Here is an 18,580-nt window from a genome sequence, read left to right on the forward strand (position 1 = left end):
TTTTACTGCGTTTGACTGCTGGATCAGTGCAAGATTTCTTTTACAGTATATATGAGATGTGCTTATGAATGTAACGATGTTTGTACGTTCAAGTTAATATACTGTAGTCATTCAACAGCTGCTAAACAAAGTTGTTCTTTAGTGACAAATAATTAGTGATATAAATAATGATTTTGATCCAACAAATTAAAATTAATATAAGCTTCCATGAGGTAAAACTTGCATGTTTATCAGTTGTTTAACAGTAGCATGACTCAGCCAGAAAGACCTGAGATGTGGAAGTATCCATATCCATACAGGATTACAGATCTGTCCAACTCAATTTCATACATTTACTGTGTGACAGAACCAGGCTTTTCCTTTTGCTGATGCAGTCAGGGACACCTGCTTTCTTTTTTTTTGTATAGGTTACAAAGGGTAGAGGTGCAGATGACCGAGGCTGTCAAATGTTTTATATCTTACCAGTGATTTTCTCTCAGGTTAACATTCAAGAATAAAGTATTTCGTTGTGTGGAAACATAGAAAAAATAATCCTTCAAACATGTAACTTCACTTCTTCTCTGACTACTTTACTGTCCAATATTTAATCATCGTACTATACAGCAGCAGTTGTAAGTGATCAACTCAGGTTTCATGGCAAAGAGCCAACAGATGTGTTATATTATAAGGCGTGACGTGGCTGTAACAGTCGGTGCTGCTCTGTCGAGGCCGATTGACCCTGTGCAGCTGTTGTCTTGTCAACTCACAGCCAATCTGAGGAGAGGCTGGTCTTCTATCCTCTAAGAGGCAACGTGTTGGTCGTGGTGTCTAGTTCGCAGCTCTCAGAACAGTCCTGTCTACATCTCCACTGTCAGACTCCTTCTGTAGCCCTCTGTGCTGTACTGTAGGTCTGGCACACTGGCAGAAGGGTTATTCCCCAGCAGGAAACACACATCAACCGGCCATGTCAAACTGTGCCAGACGAAACCAGTCAATACAGATACATGAGATTCCACTGCAACCAAATCCCTCTGGGTCTGTTTTTAGGAAAGTGGCCGGATAGCAACATCAGCTACTTCCACCCTGTCTACATACAGTAACCAACATGTACATAAAGTATGTACATTTAGGCTATTAAAAAGTAAAGTGTAAAGTGTTATTTAAAGTTTACATCTTTTGCTCCAGCAATTCAGAAGTAGGACATAAATTCAAACCTCACCGCTGGCTTTAAATGTAGGAAATGTTCAGATGTTTCCACACTGAATATACAGCTTTGACAAGAATAAACAGTCCTTATCATCCCATGCTGTTTTTCATCTCTTAGGCTAAATACTCAGCTCAATGGGACCAAAATGAAGGCCTGCACATCCACATATAATTGGGCCACAGCATAATAACATGTTCTTAAACCACTGCAGCCAAAGCACTTTTATTCAGCGGTGGATTCCCACACACAATATCCGCACCCTCCTCTTTTGGCTTCATGTCTGGCTACCAGTCTTTTGTGCAGTGGAAATTGGCTGATCTTAATTAGCACCACTAAATTTGCAATTTCTTCTTTTTTATTTAGGTTTGCATCTTTATAGGAGAGACGCTGCTTTTCCTGAACTGGGCAATAACAGCAGACATTTTAATGGTAAGTACGTAGAGCCCATACTTATTCACTTGGTCAATGGAATTTCCTGCAACAAACAATACCACATGGCAGTGATCTAATTAGAAATAGTTTTGGATTGTGAAATGTGTGAGTGGACTCTTTGTAGGCTACAGTTTAGGTGGAGCCGATGATTACTGTCTTGACTAAGACTCATTCATATACCGCCCAGGAAAATAAATGGAGAGGATGTCTGTTTTGGTATGTAAAAGTGAAAACGGGGATGAATGAGCCAAGGCTTCCAGTAAGGGGTTCTACCACCCAGCTCCTTAATTAGTAATTAGGGTGGAGACTGTGGTGGGTATGAAGAGACAGAGACAGACCATTACTGCTTTTTTTTATAGTGACTGACAGGTCTGTTTGACCCAAAAAGGTGGACTCTGTGTACATAATTGACGACTACAGGAGTTGTTTTAACATGGCTGACTGAATCTTTCTACCTCTGTCTTCATCACCTTACACAATGTCATGTATTTTTCACCCTATGTTTCTTCCTGTCTGTGTGCAGTTCGTCGTTATTCCCACACGGAGGGCGACAGCAGTCGCCTTTCAGAGCTTCACGTCACATCTCCTTGGGGATGCGGGAAGTCCGTACCTGATTGGCCTGGTAAGACTCTCAGCAACTATGTGTGGTGATCAGGTTGTAAAGGGTGATATATTTAAGAGTTGCCTCAGCTCATAAATCCAAGCTGGAACGTAGTGCTTCAGCATATCTGTGAGCAGCCCATTCACACACACACACGATGCTTTCAGATTCCAGTTCAGCTTTTGCTGTAATTGGGCCAGTGCAAAGTGAGGTACAAGAGGAGCTTTTAGCACACGTCTCAGGAGGGCTGGTGAACAGAGTTGTGTTTTCACCACACTGCTCTTCAGGCTGTCAGTGGTGTTTTCTAGTAAATCTCATGGTTCCCAGGTGGGGCCGATGTTACTGTGTTTGATTGGTCGGGAGATGAGAGCAGGTCTTACTGGGCCACTAGGCCTCTCAAGGTCAAAGTCACAAAGTAAGCCCCCCATTCACTTCAGACTGTCAAGCTGCATTCTTCTCGTTCCAAATAGAGAATGAACATTTCTGAAGTTAGATAGTAACTCTATGGAGGTAAACATTCCAAATGCCATATCTGAGCATACAGGAAGAAGGGAGAATCTTTTTGCATAGACAAGACACAAACACATCCTGTAGTAACATAACATGCATACAGCATATCACAATCTACATCATCTCCTAATGTTTAACTTTTTACATCAGTATTTATTATGTAATTTGGTGCCAGTAAATTGCTAAAAGAGAATAGACTGCCTTGTGCTACGTGTTTACATACTGTTTTATTAACCTCTGGCTCACAGCCTAGGTCATGTTAACAAAGGCAGTGGAAGTCTTTGATTAGTGAAATAAACTGATCCTTGAGATCCTCTGTCAGGGCCTGACAAGCTGGCAACAGACACAGCTGTCTGCCAAGCTACACTGAAAGTGTCCTGTTTTTTTTCCCTTAAATGGAAATGTTAAACTGTTGTCAAAGCCAGATAAAAAGAGCTGTAAGTTATCTCCAAGTGCTGACAACTTCTTCAAAAGACTGAACAAAATTGGCATTGAAAAAGATCCAAATTCTGGGAATCAGGCTCAAAGGCCTGCGCTGTATTGTTTCTGCGGAAAACCCGGTGTCATATTGTACGAACTTCCTATTGACACATTTGGAGATACAGCACGTTGAAAGCTGTCTGACTCAGTCTAAGTAACTCTACCTCTGCTGATATAAATGTTTCAATTAGTGCCAAAATATAATCAACAATTTTGATAACTGAATAATTGTTTTAGTTATTAATTAAGCAAATGCCACACATTTGCTGGTTGGACTTCTTCAAATTTGATGATTTATTGCTTTTCTCTGCTTTAAATCATTGTAAATTTTATATATCTTTGGGGTTCAGACTGTAAGTTGGACAAATAAAACAATTTGTAGACGTCACCTTGGGCTCACAGGACTTTTGATGGCCATTTTGTCACTATTGTCTGAGATTTAATAAAGTAATAACAAAATAAACTAATCAAAATGACCAACAGATTAATTTATAAACAAAATAATTGTCAGTTGCAGCACTAGTTTCAACCTTACAGTATTTGTGGAAGAGGGAGGTTACTGTATGGTACCTTTTCTTGTAATATTCCAACAATATTCCAAAGGCCAAGTTCCAAATGTCAGAATAATGAAGCCTACAAACAAACACACACAGACACTGCCAACCAGAATTACCCAGACATGGCCCCACAAGTCACCCCGGTCTTCTCCATCCAGCCTCTAGGTTCATGACTCCCCTCTGAATAACACACTGAATGTCCGGGGGTCTCTCACTCCTCCACAATCCCCTGCCCGACGATGCACAGAATGCTCCTAGTGCTTCACCACTCACTGCCTCATTTCCTGAACTGAGGTTTAGCACATGAGTGTGATGGACTTGACGTGACGCACACTGAGTGTGGGCAGATACAGAGTCCCCCATGCAGACTGGCACAAATCTTGTGAATGAGCAGAAGTAGGGAATCTAAAAAAACAGACTGGTGGTTATTGCGAAGCAACCACGGGAGAAAGTGAGTGAACGAGCAAGTCAGTTCTTTTGGTTCACAGTTAGGTTCGGCACCAAACAGACCTGCAGATGATGTACTCAACTCTACAAACCAATGTGGTGTTTCCAGTACACCATAGTTGCTTTTCACAGGAACACCTTCAGATCTCGCTGCTCACACACCACACAACTACCACTCCCTATTGTTAAAAAAAAGTCATTTAGCACATCTGAAATTCTCCAGAGCTTTGGCCAAGATCCCCCTCTATCAGCACGTAGACTGAGGCAGTTGTCACATAGGAATCCCCCCACAAGCAGACTGCATGGGTAAGACATGACCACAGGCAGAGTTGGTGGCAGGGGAACGCCAGGACCAATCTCTCAGCAATCTCCCAAGAAATGCCTTCCGGCTTGCTAATTAGACTTGCAGCAGTTCGCTCTGTATTTTTAGCTGAGCTGTTCGGTGCAAGTTGCAGGCAATTTACTGTACCTGACGAAAGAGATTATGCATTGGCCACACACACAGCTGCTGGACATACACCACATTTTGTGACAGTCTTCATAATGCAGGCGTGTACTCACGCGTTTTGCACATACACATACAATATGAACAAATATTGCATGGAGACGGACACTCCCTCTGACATCCTCCTGTCAGCAGTTTTCCAGCTAAAGAATCTCATCCTGCTGACGCTAACATATAATCAATGTGCTTCAGCCAGGGTGACCTATGGCTGCTCAGACTCTCACTCACACACAGACGCGAAGCCCCCTCTTGTTCCTGCTGTGCATACCTCCACTCAATCTCCTAAAAGCAGCCCCCTCTCCGTCACGATTGTCAGTGCTGTGATCTATGCGTGTTTGAGAGCTGCCTTTTGAGTGATACCGGGAGGTAGAAATGATCACATCACACCCACTCTTCTCCAGCTGTTGTTTTCTTCAGCACCACGCACGACATACTGACCGTCAGTGTTACTCTAGCCATCGGCAGCAATATGAGCTATTAGCAGTATAATATTGCCACGCTTATGACAAGAACAGGGCATCTTACGTCATGCTGTGTGTGTTTTATCTGTTTAGCTGTTGCTATGATGAACCATGCAGAACTCAATCTGGTCGAGTGCTTTTTGTGAGTGTGTAACCTGCATAGTGTAATGTATTGTGTCAGCGCATGACAGGATATTTAAAAAAACTTTTGGATGGATAATTTGTGTGAATAAAATTTCTCTTCTCTTGTGTCTCTGTTTGTGTGTGTGTGTGTGTGTGTGTGTGCGTGTGATGGTTTTGGTGGGGGCGTGTTTGTCATTGTGTATTTGTGATGGAACGCCTGGGTGCAGATCTCCGACGCCCTCCAGGAAAGCTACGCAACATCAGCGCTGTGGCGGTTCCTCAGTTTGGGCTATGCCCTCATGCTTTGTCCCTTTATCATCGTCCTGGGGGGCATGTTTTTCCTGGCCACTGCATTGTTTTTCCTGGATGACAGAGAAAAGGCTGAGAAACAGTAAGTGACTCAGACATTGTTTGAATAACGAGTCATTATTTCATTTATTTTTTAGTCATTCATTCTTTAAATATTTAAAACTTGCTTGAGTTATCTTCCGCTAACGTTCTGCATAAGAGCTCCAAAAAGCCAAACAAACCACCACTGTGCAAGAAGCTGAAGAAGCAGCAATAATATTGGTTTTATTGAGTGCCATGCAGACACAAAGAGGATAGAGACTTTTTCTGGACAATGCTGTGCTCCTTTAGCCTGATGCTGGGGCGTGATATGTGTCAAAGACAAGCTGCCCAGTGATGCCAACAATGGTGCCAACCCTGCAAGACTCAGAAAGGCCCATGCGCCATTAGAAAGTCCCCGTCAGCTGAAAGTGCTCCAGAGCTGACATAAGCTCTTCTAGCCATCAATTTGTCAAAGTGTGCTCCCTTAGACTTTTACCAGCTACCGCCCCTCTCATTCATGCATTCATATTTTCCTCTTTCAAACACCAAGACATGAACACAGAATGTAATGCAGCTGGCCATGGCCTTAAAAGGCTAAAACAAACTCACTCATCCTCTTTCAGATGTTGAGACATGACTTCTTGTTTCTTTCAGACTATTTTTTCCCACTTTTTTTTATCACATTCACTTGCTCCCCTGGTGCCAGCACTCTCAGAAATGACTTCCTTCCTGTTGAAGATGAAGGACATTTTTAGACAGGATGGCAGTCTGATGTCAGACGTCTGTCTGCAGTCACATTTTCTTTACCCTGTGGAGTCTGTTGCTGGTCGCTCCCACGCCAAAACCCCTCCTTGAGGGAGATGAGATGGAGTTCAGTCTAGCTTAACATAAAGACCTTATTTGTAATCATAAAAACAAAAGAAACGCCATCAGGCAATGTTCGTGGAACTTTAGAATTTCATGCATTTTTTAATCCTAGGGTCAAGCTATCATCCAAACCATTAATATTTCCTCAGTGTAATGTTAATATAAAGATTTAAAGGGCCCTTTGCAGAGGCACACATTCATGGCTGCCACAAGAAAGCAGTGCTGTGGCCTCTGTTGGGCCTATTCAAGGGAAAAAAAAGGGAAAAAATGTGAAACAATGAACAACACTCTTGGCGTTGTGCCGGTAATAGATACTTTGTGGTCCAATATGTGGTTCAAGCTATCTGACCCAATTATTGCACAGTGTGGGCAGATGGCACATGTTCACTCAAACTTTATCAAACCACAACCCCTTGACTTTCACACCACACGCTGTGGGGCAAAGCTAATGGAGCAGCAGATGGAGTCAAAAAGTCCAGATATGAAACAGACACACTGGAAGTCACTGGAAGGTCATTCCTGTGTGTCCTTTTTCACAAATATGATCCTTAACAGAGATGTGTAGAGGTCGGCTTTCGAGTAATCATGTTTTAGAGGTTACACAACTACATTTCAAAGATAACACAGCATCTATATTCTGATAAGTCACCCTTTATAAGGGGCTAATAAACTGTAGGCCATAGCTCTATTCATCGTTAAAAAGTCTGCAGTAATAAACGTTAATAATCTGCCTTACTAGAAAGTGATACTAAACATTTTCCCATACTTCATTCATACACCACATTAATGATGAATGAATGAACATCAAAACTAGTCAGGGGCTTTAATGTTGTGGCTGAGTGGTGTATGATATTTGAAACTTGACTGTAAACAAAACACTTGACTTGTTCATTTCCACCTTTACCTGTATGCCTCACCTATAAATGGGTTGATCATACACCAGCTTGTTGGATTACATCCAGGTATATATACACAGCAAGCATACTGTTGCATACCTCACATAGTCTATCAAAAGCGTCTACAGAACTGTACAGATTTGTACCAAACATCCAAATGAAGAAAAAAACAACAAACTCAAACAGCAGCGGCTCTTATGTAACGAGCTGCAAACAGCACCTCGGGGACCAAGAAAGATGACAACATCCACACTTTGTACAACTAGGGCTGTTCCATGACTGTGATATGTATAGATTCCATTCACGGTATAAAGCCCCCAATTTATAAATTCTCCCTAATTTTACAGAGCGTTTTGCAGCTTTTTTTTTTTTTTCCTCCTTTGAGTGTGTCCTCAGATACTCAGCTCTATTTATAAAAGGCGCGGAGCTGAACGAGTTACTCACTGGAGCGCGGCTGTCTATTTCCAGCCTTAAAGAGTTCTTTATTATTTCTAGGTTGTTAGCTTTTTTTGGCTGCAGGGTTGCCATTTATAGCTCGGGTTCAGTGCATGATGCCTCCCCACGCATTCGCCCAGTCCACATTTACACTCAGTGATGTGTGAGAGCAGAACTGTCTCGTCTGCAGTGCCAGTGCACCTTGACAGAACAGATCCAGTGTGGGTCAAGGCAGGCTGAGCATTGTAGCGTGCAGTATCAGAGCAGCAGATGCTGATGAAGTGTGATTGAGACACAGAGAAAGACAGTTAGCTTGTGATGATTCAAATTAGTAAAAAAAAAAAAAAAAAAAGAGAGAAATTACTCAGATAAAGAGAATAATAAATGCTGCAAATGGTTTTAAAGGCGCTTTCTAAAGGTTTTTGGGACTCCTTAATTCCTAAAACTATTTTTCTCTTCACAGGTTGAGCCAGCTTACACGCCCACCCTCCTCAGTCAAGGTATGACCAGGTAAATTGCCCTCTTCCATAAAGAAGCTTTTACACTTTAGTGCTTTTCACATCAGCAGTTCTACAAGTATGGTTGATAAGGTCCTTAAGGTCCTTGAGGGTCCTTATTTGTAAAGCTCTCTCTTCATTACCTGGAGGGCATCACGTAGAGCTCCTTTCAGTAGGAGACACAGAGATCTGAGAACAAGATTTTCTGGACTTAAAAGACACTTTGACTAGAGGCTATCCAGAGCTTTATGGCAGTGTGAACGCTGGAGGTGACACACATGATGATACACAAATGACTGATCAATGGACCATTTCCCATCCCATTGTACTCAGGTAGAGTTCAGCATTCTTGGAGTGCTGATTATTTCACCAACTATCTAGCATCTTATCAAGACCCGAGCTGCCTTCCCTCCTTCCTGTCTTTATCAGACTCACACACATGGTGCAAAACTTGTCCAATTATTAACTAAGGAAAAAAAGACACAATAATTGGCGGCACACCAGACGGCTCTGCAAAGTAGGACAATGGGGAGCCAGTAAAGATTAAGAAGATTAAACTCGGACTCACTGATTAAAAGGGCAAGAAAACTGTTGTGACTTATTTGTAAAGGTTATCAAGGTTAGCCAAGAGGTTAAGGTTTTACCCCTGTGTAATCATTTCCTTCTAAGTTTATCTGGGTTTATTTGTATTGACAAATGTCAAAATACTGTATGTGCATAGAGTGCTTAAAAAAAAGGTAATGAACGTGTAAACTGCTGCATTTATCGCAACCAACTCCCATTCATTTCAAGTTTCTTCAGTATGACATTATGAGTTTCCAACTAAATTTCCAACAAAGGTTTGATTGAGCTTGCTTACAAGTATTCTACTTTGAATTTTTTCATGATAAATTTGCACAGACAGGATTTCTTTCAAAGGCAAACACAGATGTTGTGAAAGGGGTAATGGGAATTTTGTTGTCTCTTTTATTATTATTAGATGATACTCATGTGCAGCTGGCCAAGTTCCAAACCTGCAATGTCAAAGTTTCCTTGAATATTCTATCAATAACAGTTCCGAACACTCTGTGCTTGCAGCTGCATCACCACATAAAAATGTGACTAAAAAAAATAATAGTATGATGAAATGCCCATCACAAGAACCTTTGAAAGCCTTGCAAGTTGATTTGCATGGTGCACTGATGAATGTGAGGGAATAGCAGTCCTGAAGGGAGGAAATCCATCCAAAAAGTTGTAGTATACTTTGGAAAACAGTCTACTGTAGTATCACGGCTACATAGTTCTTAGTTAATGGGCTACAATATGCAAAAACCTCTAGTGTGTTCTTTCTGTAAGTACTGCAGTGTTATTACCATTGGCAGGGTCGCATCAGCATTCACAGCTAATGACAGGTGACATGAAAGGCTGCACACATATCACACATGGCTGCCACACATATCAGGTTTCAGTGGCAGTTTATGCTCTCAGCCTTAGGGTTTCATCAGTTCTCTGTCACACACAGCAGCTAAAGCGGGGCTAGTTATAGGTGATTACAGTTTCTTGAGGTCAGAGTTGAATATGCCTGTGAACTAATCATTTCTATTCTAACGCGGACAAACCACAAAACCACCAAGACGCTCCTGGGTGACTGATTTTCAACCAATTTGTTTTGAAGGATAATCCAATCAGTGACAAACAATATTTCCTCCCTCGGGTCTCACTCACAGATCAATACAGTTCACAGTTCACCCAGGGTACAACATGATGCTGTGAGAAACAATTAAGAGAGAAACAGAAGGAGGTGAATGAAGATATATGGTACCATTGTCAAAAGCTGTGGTATGTTAAGGAGAATATTTAAACTGCAGAAGAAAATGTTTTCTGACAATGGGTGGAAGTGAAGGAGAGGAATTTGGAGGAAAAGACACACGACCACTGAATAAATGAGGATGAAGAGAAGCAGTAATCGCCTAAACTGTTATACATCACAAGCTATTAATCTCCGTTGATGCAATCCCAGACGGAGATCAGATACACTAAGATCCAGTTAACTTCTTCTGCAAGAGAAAAGCAGCCTCTGCTGACCAGGTTCCCAGAGACATCCCCAAGATCTGTGCTGTCAAAAGATCTGACAGAAGAGCTTCACGCTCCTTTATTCAGTAAACCGCAGTCCTGTATTATTTGGGGAGGAAATTTATGTCATGTGGCAAAACCCTCATATAGTCACTGCAGTCCGAGCTTTAACTGTTAGAATTGTTTATACAGCTGCAGGCACATACTTTCCTTCTTCGCACTCTTATCATTCAACAAAAGTTGTGAGTCCTCAGTCAGCAGTGCTCAGTGGGTTCATAGTGCCAGGTAGGGCAGTAACCACAGACCACACACCACACACAAACACACATGCAATGTACAGCCAGGCTCTGATGTGACCTGTACAGCTCACAGTACATTCTGGAAGCCCAGATGAATAAGTGAAAAGGAAGAGAGCAAAGCAGTGCTCTCTTTCACACATCTTTGGTCTCATTTACAGGACCATTCACTGCTTTTTCCATCTGTCCTGGAGTGTGAAGCCAGTCAGATCTATAGTAATGTCAGCCGGGCCATGTTCAGTCATGATTTGCATCCTCCCAGCCAAAAACCACCACAAGTCGGTTTGATTAGAGGTTGTTCCCTTGCCAAACCAATCAGACCTCCCCTTTGCTTGAGAAGCCAACAGTCTCCAGCATGGTAATAGTGAAGCTGCGAGGAGCCAGGCCAATGTTGCACGTATCAAAGCATTCACAACTCTAATTATCTCTATGTCACGCTGTCATTTGAGCAATTTAATTCTAAGTTTGGCCCAAAAACAATTCACAGAGTTTACAGCAACAACTGGCACCAATAATTGAGGAAAATGGTTCATCCCAGGGAGGATTGGATCTGCATCTGTATTACCAAAACACACTGTTTTCTAAAATCCACTAATCCTCCTGTTTAAGCTAATTACCCTTGTTTGTATGAAGCTGTTTTTCTGGAGCACATCAGTGTGTCTGCATGTGTATCTATATGCACGAGTGTCTATATCTGCGTCTGGAGATGTCTGTGGGTCTCTGGGTGTGTGTACGTGTGTTTGAGGGTGTAAGACACCAGCTCATAACATTGCTCCGCTGAGCTCCCTGCACTAATCCTATTTTAGCAGCAGTAGTAGCTTATGTAGTGGAGCATCCAGGGCACCGCAATGACAGACCACAACAAACAGCAGGGCGCACCGCCATTTCTCTCATCCAATCTGAAGAGATCACGAGCGTGGCGCCATGAACGCTTAATGGCCTCATCGCCAACTGGAGGACAGTTTTGCCTCTGGCACTTTTTCCCCACATATGTGCATTTTAAGTAGTCTGAATGACTTGTCATGAACAAGTAAAAATAATGGTCTGTCAGTGTATTCCTCCCGTATTCAGATTTTTGTCTTTACATGAATGAAACAATCAAGCAATTAATTCCATGGAAACGAGGCACACCGCAGTGGTGGAAAGTACCTAAGTGCTGTACTTAAGTGAATTTTTGAGTATTTTCATTTTATGCTACTTCATACTCCTCTACATTTACTTAACATCCATAGTTATTCTTTACTTTGAAAATTAAAATTTTACATCCATAACATATAATCAACATAAAAATATGATGAGCTTATGGATTAAACTGCCCAACAATGTTTGCTTCGTTAATCTTTGTGTATGCGTGCCTAATAGCACATTTGATGCGACGCTGAGGCAGAAGCGCAGTAACATCAATATCAGATATAAAGCCCCGGTCTGCACATCAGGAGATACATTGGCTGTGTGTTGCCGTGTCTTATAGCTTGCTGTTGTGCACATTGGGGGTGGGGGGGGTCTGCATTAAACAAACTGTTATGTGTTGGTATGCTGTGTGCAGGAAAATATTTAGGTCACAGGCTGGTCCTGGTGTGGAGGCGTTATCAGGAAGGTCCTAACAGATGGCCCAGGAGCTTTCGACCTCAACATTAATTACATGAGAATGTCCTGTGGTGAGGCCAGACTCTAACCACTCTGTTTCCTCCCCTCCCTCTCTTTCTCTCTCTCAGGTGACAACCAAATGAGGAGCCATCTGAAGGAGCAACCAAACCCAATGAGGATAACAAAATGGAGATAAAAAGTGAGGGCAGCTGATCCACCTCTTTAAAACTACACCCATGCCATCTTTCCTATTATCACCACAATCATCATCCTCTTCCTCCTGGCTCCTGCTGCTCTTCCTTTTTACACACTCGTGGAGGCTGCTCAGAACTGGAACAAGGGAGCGTCTTGCCCCTTCTAGAACTGCCTCTAAATCACAGGCTGGTGACAACGCGCAGAGCGCTGTGCTGAAGCCATCCAATCGACAGCTGGTGTCCTCCTCACCTCTGTCTGTGAGGATCCACTGAACCTTCCAGGGAGGAGGTGGGGCAGCAAAATCCGACTCCTGATGCCATACTACTGAATGCTGATCATGAACCTGCCCTGTCTGTCTGCCTGTCTGTCCAACAGTCTGTCTCTGTATGTCTGTCTGTCTGTCTGTTACATTGGCTGTCAATCTGCACCAAGTGCCATAGAATCATTACATTCCTTCAGACTTTGCACTGACCACCAACAACCCTCATGACTTCATCACTGTCTATGTTTACATGCACACTATAATTCATCTTTTGGCTGTGAATTAGTTTGATTAAGCTCTTTATATGGATCATCTGCAGTCATAAAGCTCCACTGGTGTCTATGTTGCTCCCATGCAAATTTTCTACAATTTATTCTGCCCAGGCTTTCAACACTTGGACCTTGAAACACAAAGTAAAATTCAAGTTATGTGGAGCAAGTGATGCAACTTGTTAAAATGTGCTATGTGCTACGATGAATGCGGTAATGTCATAATCGATCAAAGTTTTTCGGTGCATGTAAACATAGCCGTCAACCAAGAGCCAAAAAGTGTTATTGTCTAAAGGTCACTGAATCAGCCTTAAAAAATTGGAGTTTTCACATTGACAGCTGTTTCCTTTGACCCCCACATGTGTTTTTATTTGTAGCTTTTAGCACTTAGATCAGTCTAGACAGAGCCAGCGAACATGACAGAGATGAGATTTCTGCACATTATTTTCCACAACGTTGCTTGTGATTTTTTTTTTCTTTTTTTTCTGTGTGATGTTGGATTTGAAACTGGAGGTTACTGTCTATGACTGCTTCAGAGGGATTCTGAAGTAATCTGGGCTATTTAAAGCGACACTGGATTATATATTTTACCATTTATAATGTACATGCTTTTCCCAAAAGTAGATGAAATGCTACTCCGTTGGCTTTTAAGGAGTAACACCTGTGTTTTTGTGTACATGAGAAGCAATACAAAAAATGTTCGTGTAAACCAACCATTTGTTATCCACACTGCCTTATCAGAGAGCTGGGTTTCCCTTTAAATGGGGAGCTCTCTGATTTCTGGACACAACACCCACACAGACACAGAGTCACCTGTAATGATGGATTCCAGTCCAGTCCATGCTGGTTACAATAACAGGCATTGTGAAAAGAGACCTTTTCCCCTTGCAATCTTAGATATCCCATTCCATGATTAGAAGAAAGAACCTTTGTAAAGAGCTGGAGTCACACTCATCAGTTTATTAGTTTGGGAAATCAAAATCCCAGAAAGGAACACGAAATTCCTTCTGCCCCAGGTTAGACTGATGGCTGCCTCTTATCACTGATAATGGATAAGCAAGGAATCCCCCTCTGAAAGATTTGAGATTTACATAGGAAATAGTAGTACACAACAGACAGAAAATCTGGATTTGATTTTATCACTCTATGCATTAATTACAGTATCTTACATGTAATAATGCAAATTGAATGCAATTTCTTACAAAGATCTGTGAGGAAAACCCCAGCTAGTTTCTGGTATGTACAAAGCTTTAGGTGAAAGCTTCATTAGAAACCACCTTGAAGGATCCTTTTAGTAGTATATCACCTGGTGGATGCATTTTTACTGAAACCTTGAAGCCAGTAGTGCAGTCCAAATTTTTAAAACCTGTGCATAAATGGGGGAGGGGGGGGCACTTTGCAGACCTCCAAGAAAACACAGGAGGAGGAGGCGAAGGATGGCTTGACCATAGCAGAGGAATCAAGGGAGACGTTGAGGTGGTTCTTATAGCATTGATGTGCGAGCATGACTCACCGGCTGTGTGTGGGGTGCTGTGTGGGCTGTGTCCTTGTTGCCAGATCATTAGCTTTAGCTTCTCTCCAACTGCGTGGAGCTCTCTGAATGTGACTCTGTCCAACCCGACGTGTTTACACACCTACATCTTCTTAATGAACTAAGCTTCTTACCTTCCTTTTATTGGTTTTATTTTTGTTTTTTTAATGTTACCAAATAAGTTTTTCTAATAACTACAATAGAGATATATATAGCTATATCACGCAGCAACTTTAATATATTGTAAATGATGGCTTGGATGCAATGTATTTATTTGTTTGTTACCATAATGAAGAATAATCTATAAAGGGAAGTTTAAGGTTTGAGTATACTACACTTTGTTATATGTCCTTTGGGTTTAGGAACGCCTGTTTATTCATCCTTTTTTATCACGATAAAACAACACAATACCTTTCTGGATTACCAAGATTCATCTTGTTTACTGTGATCATCAATTGGACATCTCACACGTATTTCTCAGAAAAGGAATTGCAATGTGATGGTTTTAAGACAACATATGGGTGTCATTGTTAGGGTGCACTACTTTTGCATTCATTTTTGTAACTCTTGTATATGTTTTTTTTTAAAAGAACAACTGATCCAACCATTTTGCACACTTAATGTTCAGGGATTTATTTGAACCATAGCCTAGCATCAACATCACAGCCTCTACCACAGAGGTCTGTCACTTCCTGCTCACAGTAAGTGCTGACATAATGTCATTTCTCATCAGAAGGAATGTTGGCTCTGGTCAGATGGGTCATGAACTTCGTTTCACTTTGCCAAATTTGATTGATTTAGCACTAATCCTTTAGGAGTATAAGTCCATTGTATCGAGTAATTCTATGTTAATAATCACTGAAGTGATGTTTTGAGAATTTGTTATTTCTTGTCATACAAGAATTGTGTATAAAGAAACCTATTTCTGATGTTGAGCAGAAAACAGAGGTTTATTTTTATTTTTAGAGCAAGTCAATACAAGAGAGGTGTCAGTGAAATCAAAAGATATTATTCTAGAACTGAACTGTGATGCTCCCTCTGGGGGTTGATAGAAAATGTACATGTCTGTAAATCAAATAAACCTATTTAATCACTTCATACCACCCCGTTGTCTCTGTTTCTCTTCATTCTGACAAACACTCATCACATCCAAATGAATCAACATCCAGGAGTGCCTCCATCAAGAAAGGATCTTTCACTTAATTACTTCCCCTTCATCTATTTTTGGGGACTTTCATACAGAGCTTTCTTCACTTCACAGCGAAGGTATTTCTGTCCAGTGGTAGTTAAAAAATGTTCTCACATGTAAGTAACTAATATTAGTCATAGATTTAGTTATATGTCATTATGTGTCAAATACTGTACGTCTGCTATGCCCACAAACCAAAGACCACTATTCTTAAACATTTACCTCCATATGTAATATCCCGTACCGTTAGTGATGCTGATGCCTTATAAATAGGCACCAGTTCTCTCCTGTTGTTTTCCCAGGTCCAATGTCAGGTGCAAGATTTTCCCAACCGTTTGAAAAAAGTTACTTTACAGATCAAGAACAGTGATCTGTGAGTAGATTTAGTTGAGTGTTAAGTTCATTTCCACTTGCTTAGGGATTGAGGAGTTTATGCAGGTTTATGATGTATCACTTTAGTTTAGGGAGCGCAAAAATAGTAACTAACATTTAAGTAATTAGTAGATAAAGAATTGATTAGTTATTGGTTTTGTGCCAATTGGCACAGAGTTAATGATTCAGAGTTAACTAGGAACAGCTAATGGTCAGCATGTTGATTAACAGATATAAATGAATTGATCATTAATTACCTAGCTTACATTAACCTAACGTATTTTCAGGCCTGTTCTTTTATTAATTAGCAGTAGTTTGTAACTTTTTTAAAGTTGTGACCTTCGGCAGGCAAACTTGATTTACAGTAAAGCATTCAAATCCATAACAATCTTTGCACTGGAAATCATTTTTGAGATATGTGATTCTTGCACCTAGCGGGTCAGTCAGCATTCACGCAAACTGTCCAGTTTGGCCAGAAACCATGATGTTGCCTTATATGAATTGTTCCTTTGAACAGCATCAAGTAAAACCATCTAATCCACAGCACCTTTGGTGAGACACATTCTCATTTCTGAGGCAAGGTTACAATTACGGGTTACACATTACCTTACTAGGTTGCTGACTGGGCCTGCTGACAATTTTAGGGATTCGCTTTTAGAAGATTAGAACTACGGAATAGGCATGGAAAATACTGTGATTAATGTAGATAATTAGTCTATCATTTTGTCTCATTTGCTTGTAAAAATGTTTACTATGTTCTGGGTGCACTAAATGCCATCACTTTTCACAAATTACTATAATTACCTTTAATGTAAATGAATGATTCAGAGTAATTATTTGATCCTTACTTACTTCTTAGTAATTAGCCAATATTTTGTGCATCTTACTGTAAAGTGTTACCAAGTCAACTATTGTTGTCAGAACGGATTTATACACTTGTTCATCTCCAATGCAGTGAAGATACACAAGGATGAGTCAGGTCAAAGGTGTTACATCAATTCAAGAAATACTTTATTTTGAAATACGCACCACTTTTGAGACCTGGACAGCATTTTTCTCTTACAAAGGCTTGATTTTTATCACAGTGAGGGAAAAAGGCCAGAGTCTGTGAATGAACTACTGTATTGTTCAGGTGCAGTCAGGCAGGCCTCTGTAAGGCTCGGTGTGTAGAGTAATCTCACAGTCTCCAGAGTGGTTTACAGACGTGCTGACACATCACAGACATGACATCCGTGCTGTGGATGCTGTGAAAAAAAATAACATAATATTTACCTTCACAGGAAGTTGTCAGCTAAAGGCCCTCTGTGTGCCTACATTCATTAAAAAGGGCAGAGTTACCTAACATGGCAGCTAATAGCACTAATGGACGTGTCTATGACAGGGCAGCACAACTACAGGGAGTAAGTATACATTGCATTTGGACAAAAGAAGACTTGAGATGTTGGCTGTGAGGCCTTTAATTAGGCAGAGCAACATTTTAAACAGATCCTTCTATCTGACGTGCCCTCAGTTTGAAGAAGGGAAGATTATATGGGAGCCCAAGGAAGCTCAAAGTGGAGAATTAGTGTTTGGTCAGTGGATGACCAGAGTAACCAACACCCTTTCCCACAGTCAGACCAATACGTACCCCAAAGTCAGACGCTCCAACCTAAAAGTCAACACACCTAGTCATGCAGCAGGCAGGAAACACTGGGGCGTAGACAGGAAAAGGGGAGCCATTCTAGCGAGCACTGGAATTTCCATTTGCACTTTGAACAACACGCAGGGTAAATTTAGGTTGAAAAATAGCTGTGAGGCTTCAAAATGTCAGCTTGTTTGGGATTTAAAAGCAGCATTGTTTAAGCCATCAATTTTTTTAAATGTTATCATGCCTGTTCTTTTGAAATTTATTCATTTGTTCATGAAGCATAAAGTCAGCTTCTAGTTCAAGCAGAAAAATGTTTTTGATTTACAATACTTTCAGATCAAAAGTAACATTTCTCCACATGTTACACTTGAAAATAACATTTATTCTTTGTATACGCTTATGTGTTTTGTTAAATCGACATCTTAAATATTCGATAATGTAGTGAATTAGCATATTTCTTGCGCATTTCTCAGGACTGTAAAAGATTTGTTGATGTTGATAAAATTTATAAACTTCTACGTCCCACACTTCCACTCTTTGTAACTATTTAGTATGTACAAGGTCTCAATAAAATACTTTCTGGGTTACCTAAACAAATATTTAAGTACAGGAGAAGAAGACAACAGGTTAGGGAATGTGAGAGTAACAACTTTGTGTTTAAGAAGGACGTGTGTGCATATTGTAGTAAACCATTCTCTATGGTCTCATCATCAGAGCATTATACATATACTTGCACTCAGAAACAAACTTTATGGCTGTTTATTGGACAACATATAGTATAAGGACTACTGTGGCCCCTTAAGGTGTGTGTGCAAACAAAGCCAATACATCATATGTTATATTAAAGTTTAGAAGCAGTTTTTGTTTTACTAA

At 40.9% G+C, this 18,580-nt stretch overlaps 1 protein-coding gene across 2 annotated transcripts in view; it reads left to right on the forward strand.

Annotated features, from left to right (window-relative positions):
- spns2 (spinster homolog 2 (Drosophila)) overlaps positions 1-12,769 on the forward strand; it is a 61,107-nt gene extending 48,338 nt beyond the window's left edge. Inside the window, exons 9-13 of one of the 2 annotated variants that reach the window (XM_040150012.1) lie at positions 1,550-1,615; positions 2,142-2,240; positions 5,530-5,693; positions 8,294-8,340; positions 12,391-12,769. In XM_040150012.1, coding sequence (XP_040005946.1) covers positions 1,550-1,615; positions 2,142-2,240; positions 5,530-5,693; positions 8,294-8,336 — 372 coding nt within the window. In that variant the 3' untranslated portion in view covers positions 8,337-8,340; positions 12,391-12,769. The remainder of the gene's footprint in view (positions 1-1,549; positions 1,616-2,141; positions 2,241-5,529; positions 5,694-8,293; positions 8,341-12,390) is intronic. The other variant, XM_040150011.1, reaches the window with a different exon arrangement.
- Positions 12,770-18,580: the final 5,811 nt, after the last annotated feature.

Source organism: Xiphias gladius, chromosome 17, assembly GCF_016859285.1.
Source record: "Xiphias gladius isolate SHS-SW01 ecotype Sanya breed wild chromosome 17, ASM1685928v1, whole genome shotgun sequence".
In the NCBI taxonomy this organism is placed as follows: domain Eukaryota; kingdom Metazoa; phylum Chordata; class Actinopteri; order Istiophoriformes; family Xiphiidae; genus Xiphias; species Xiphias gladius.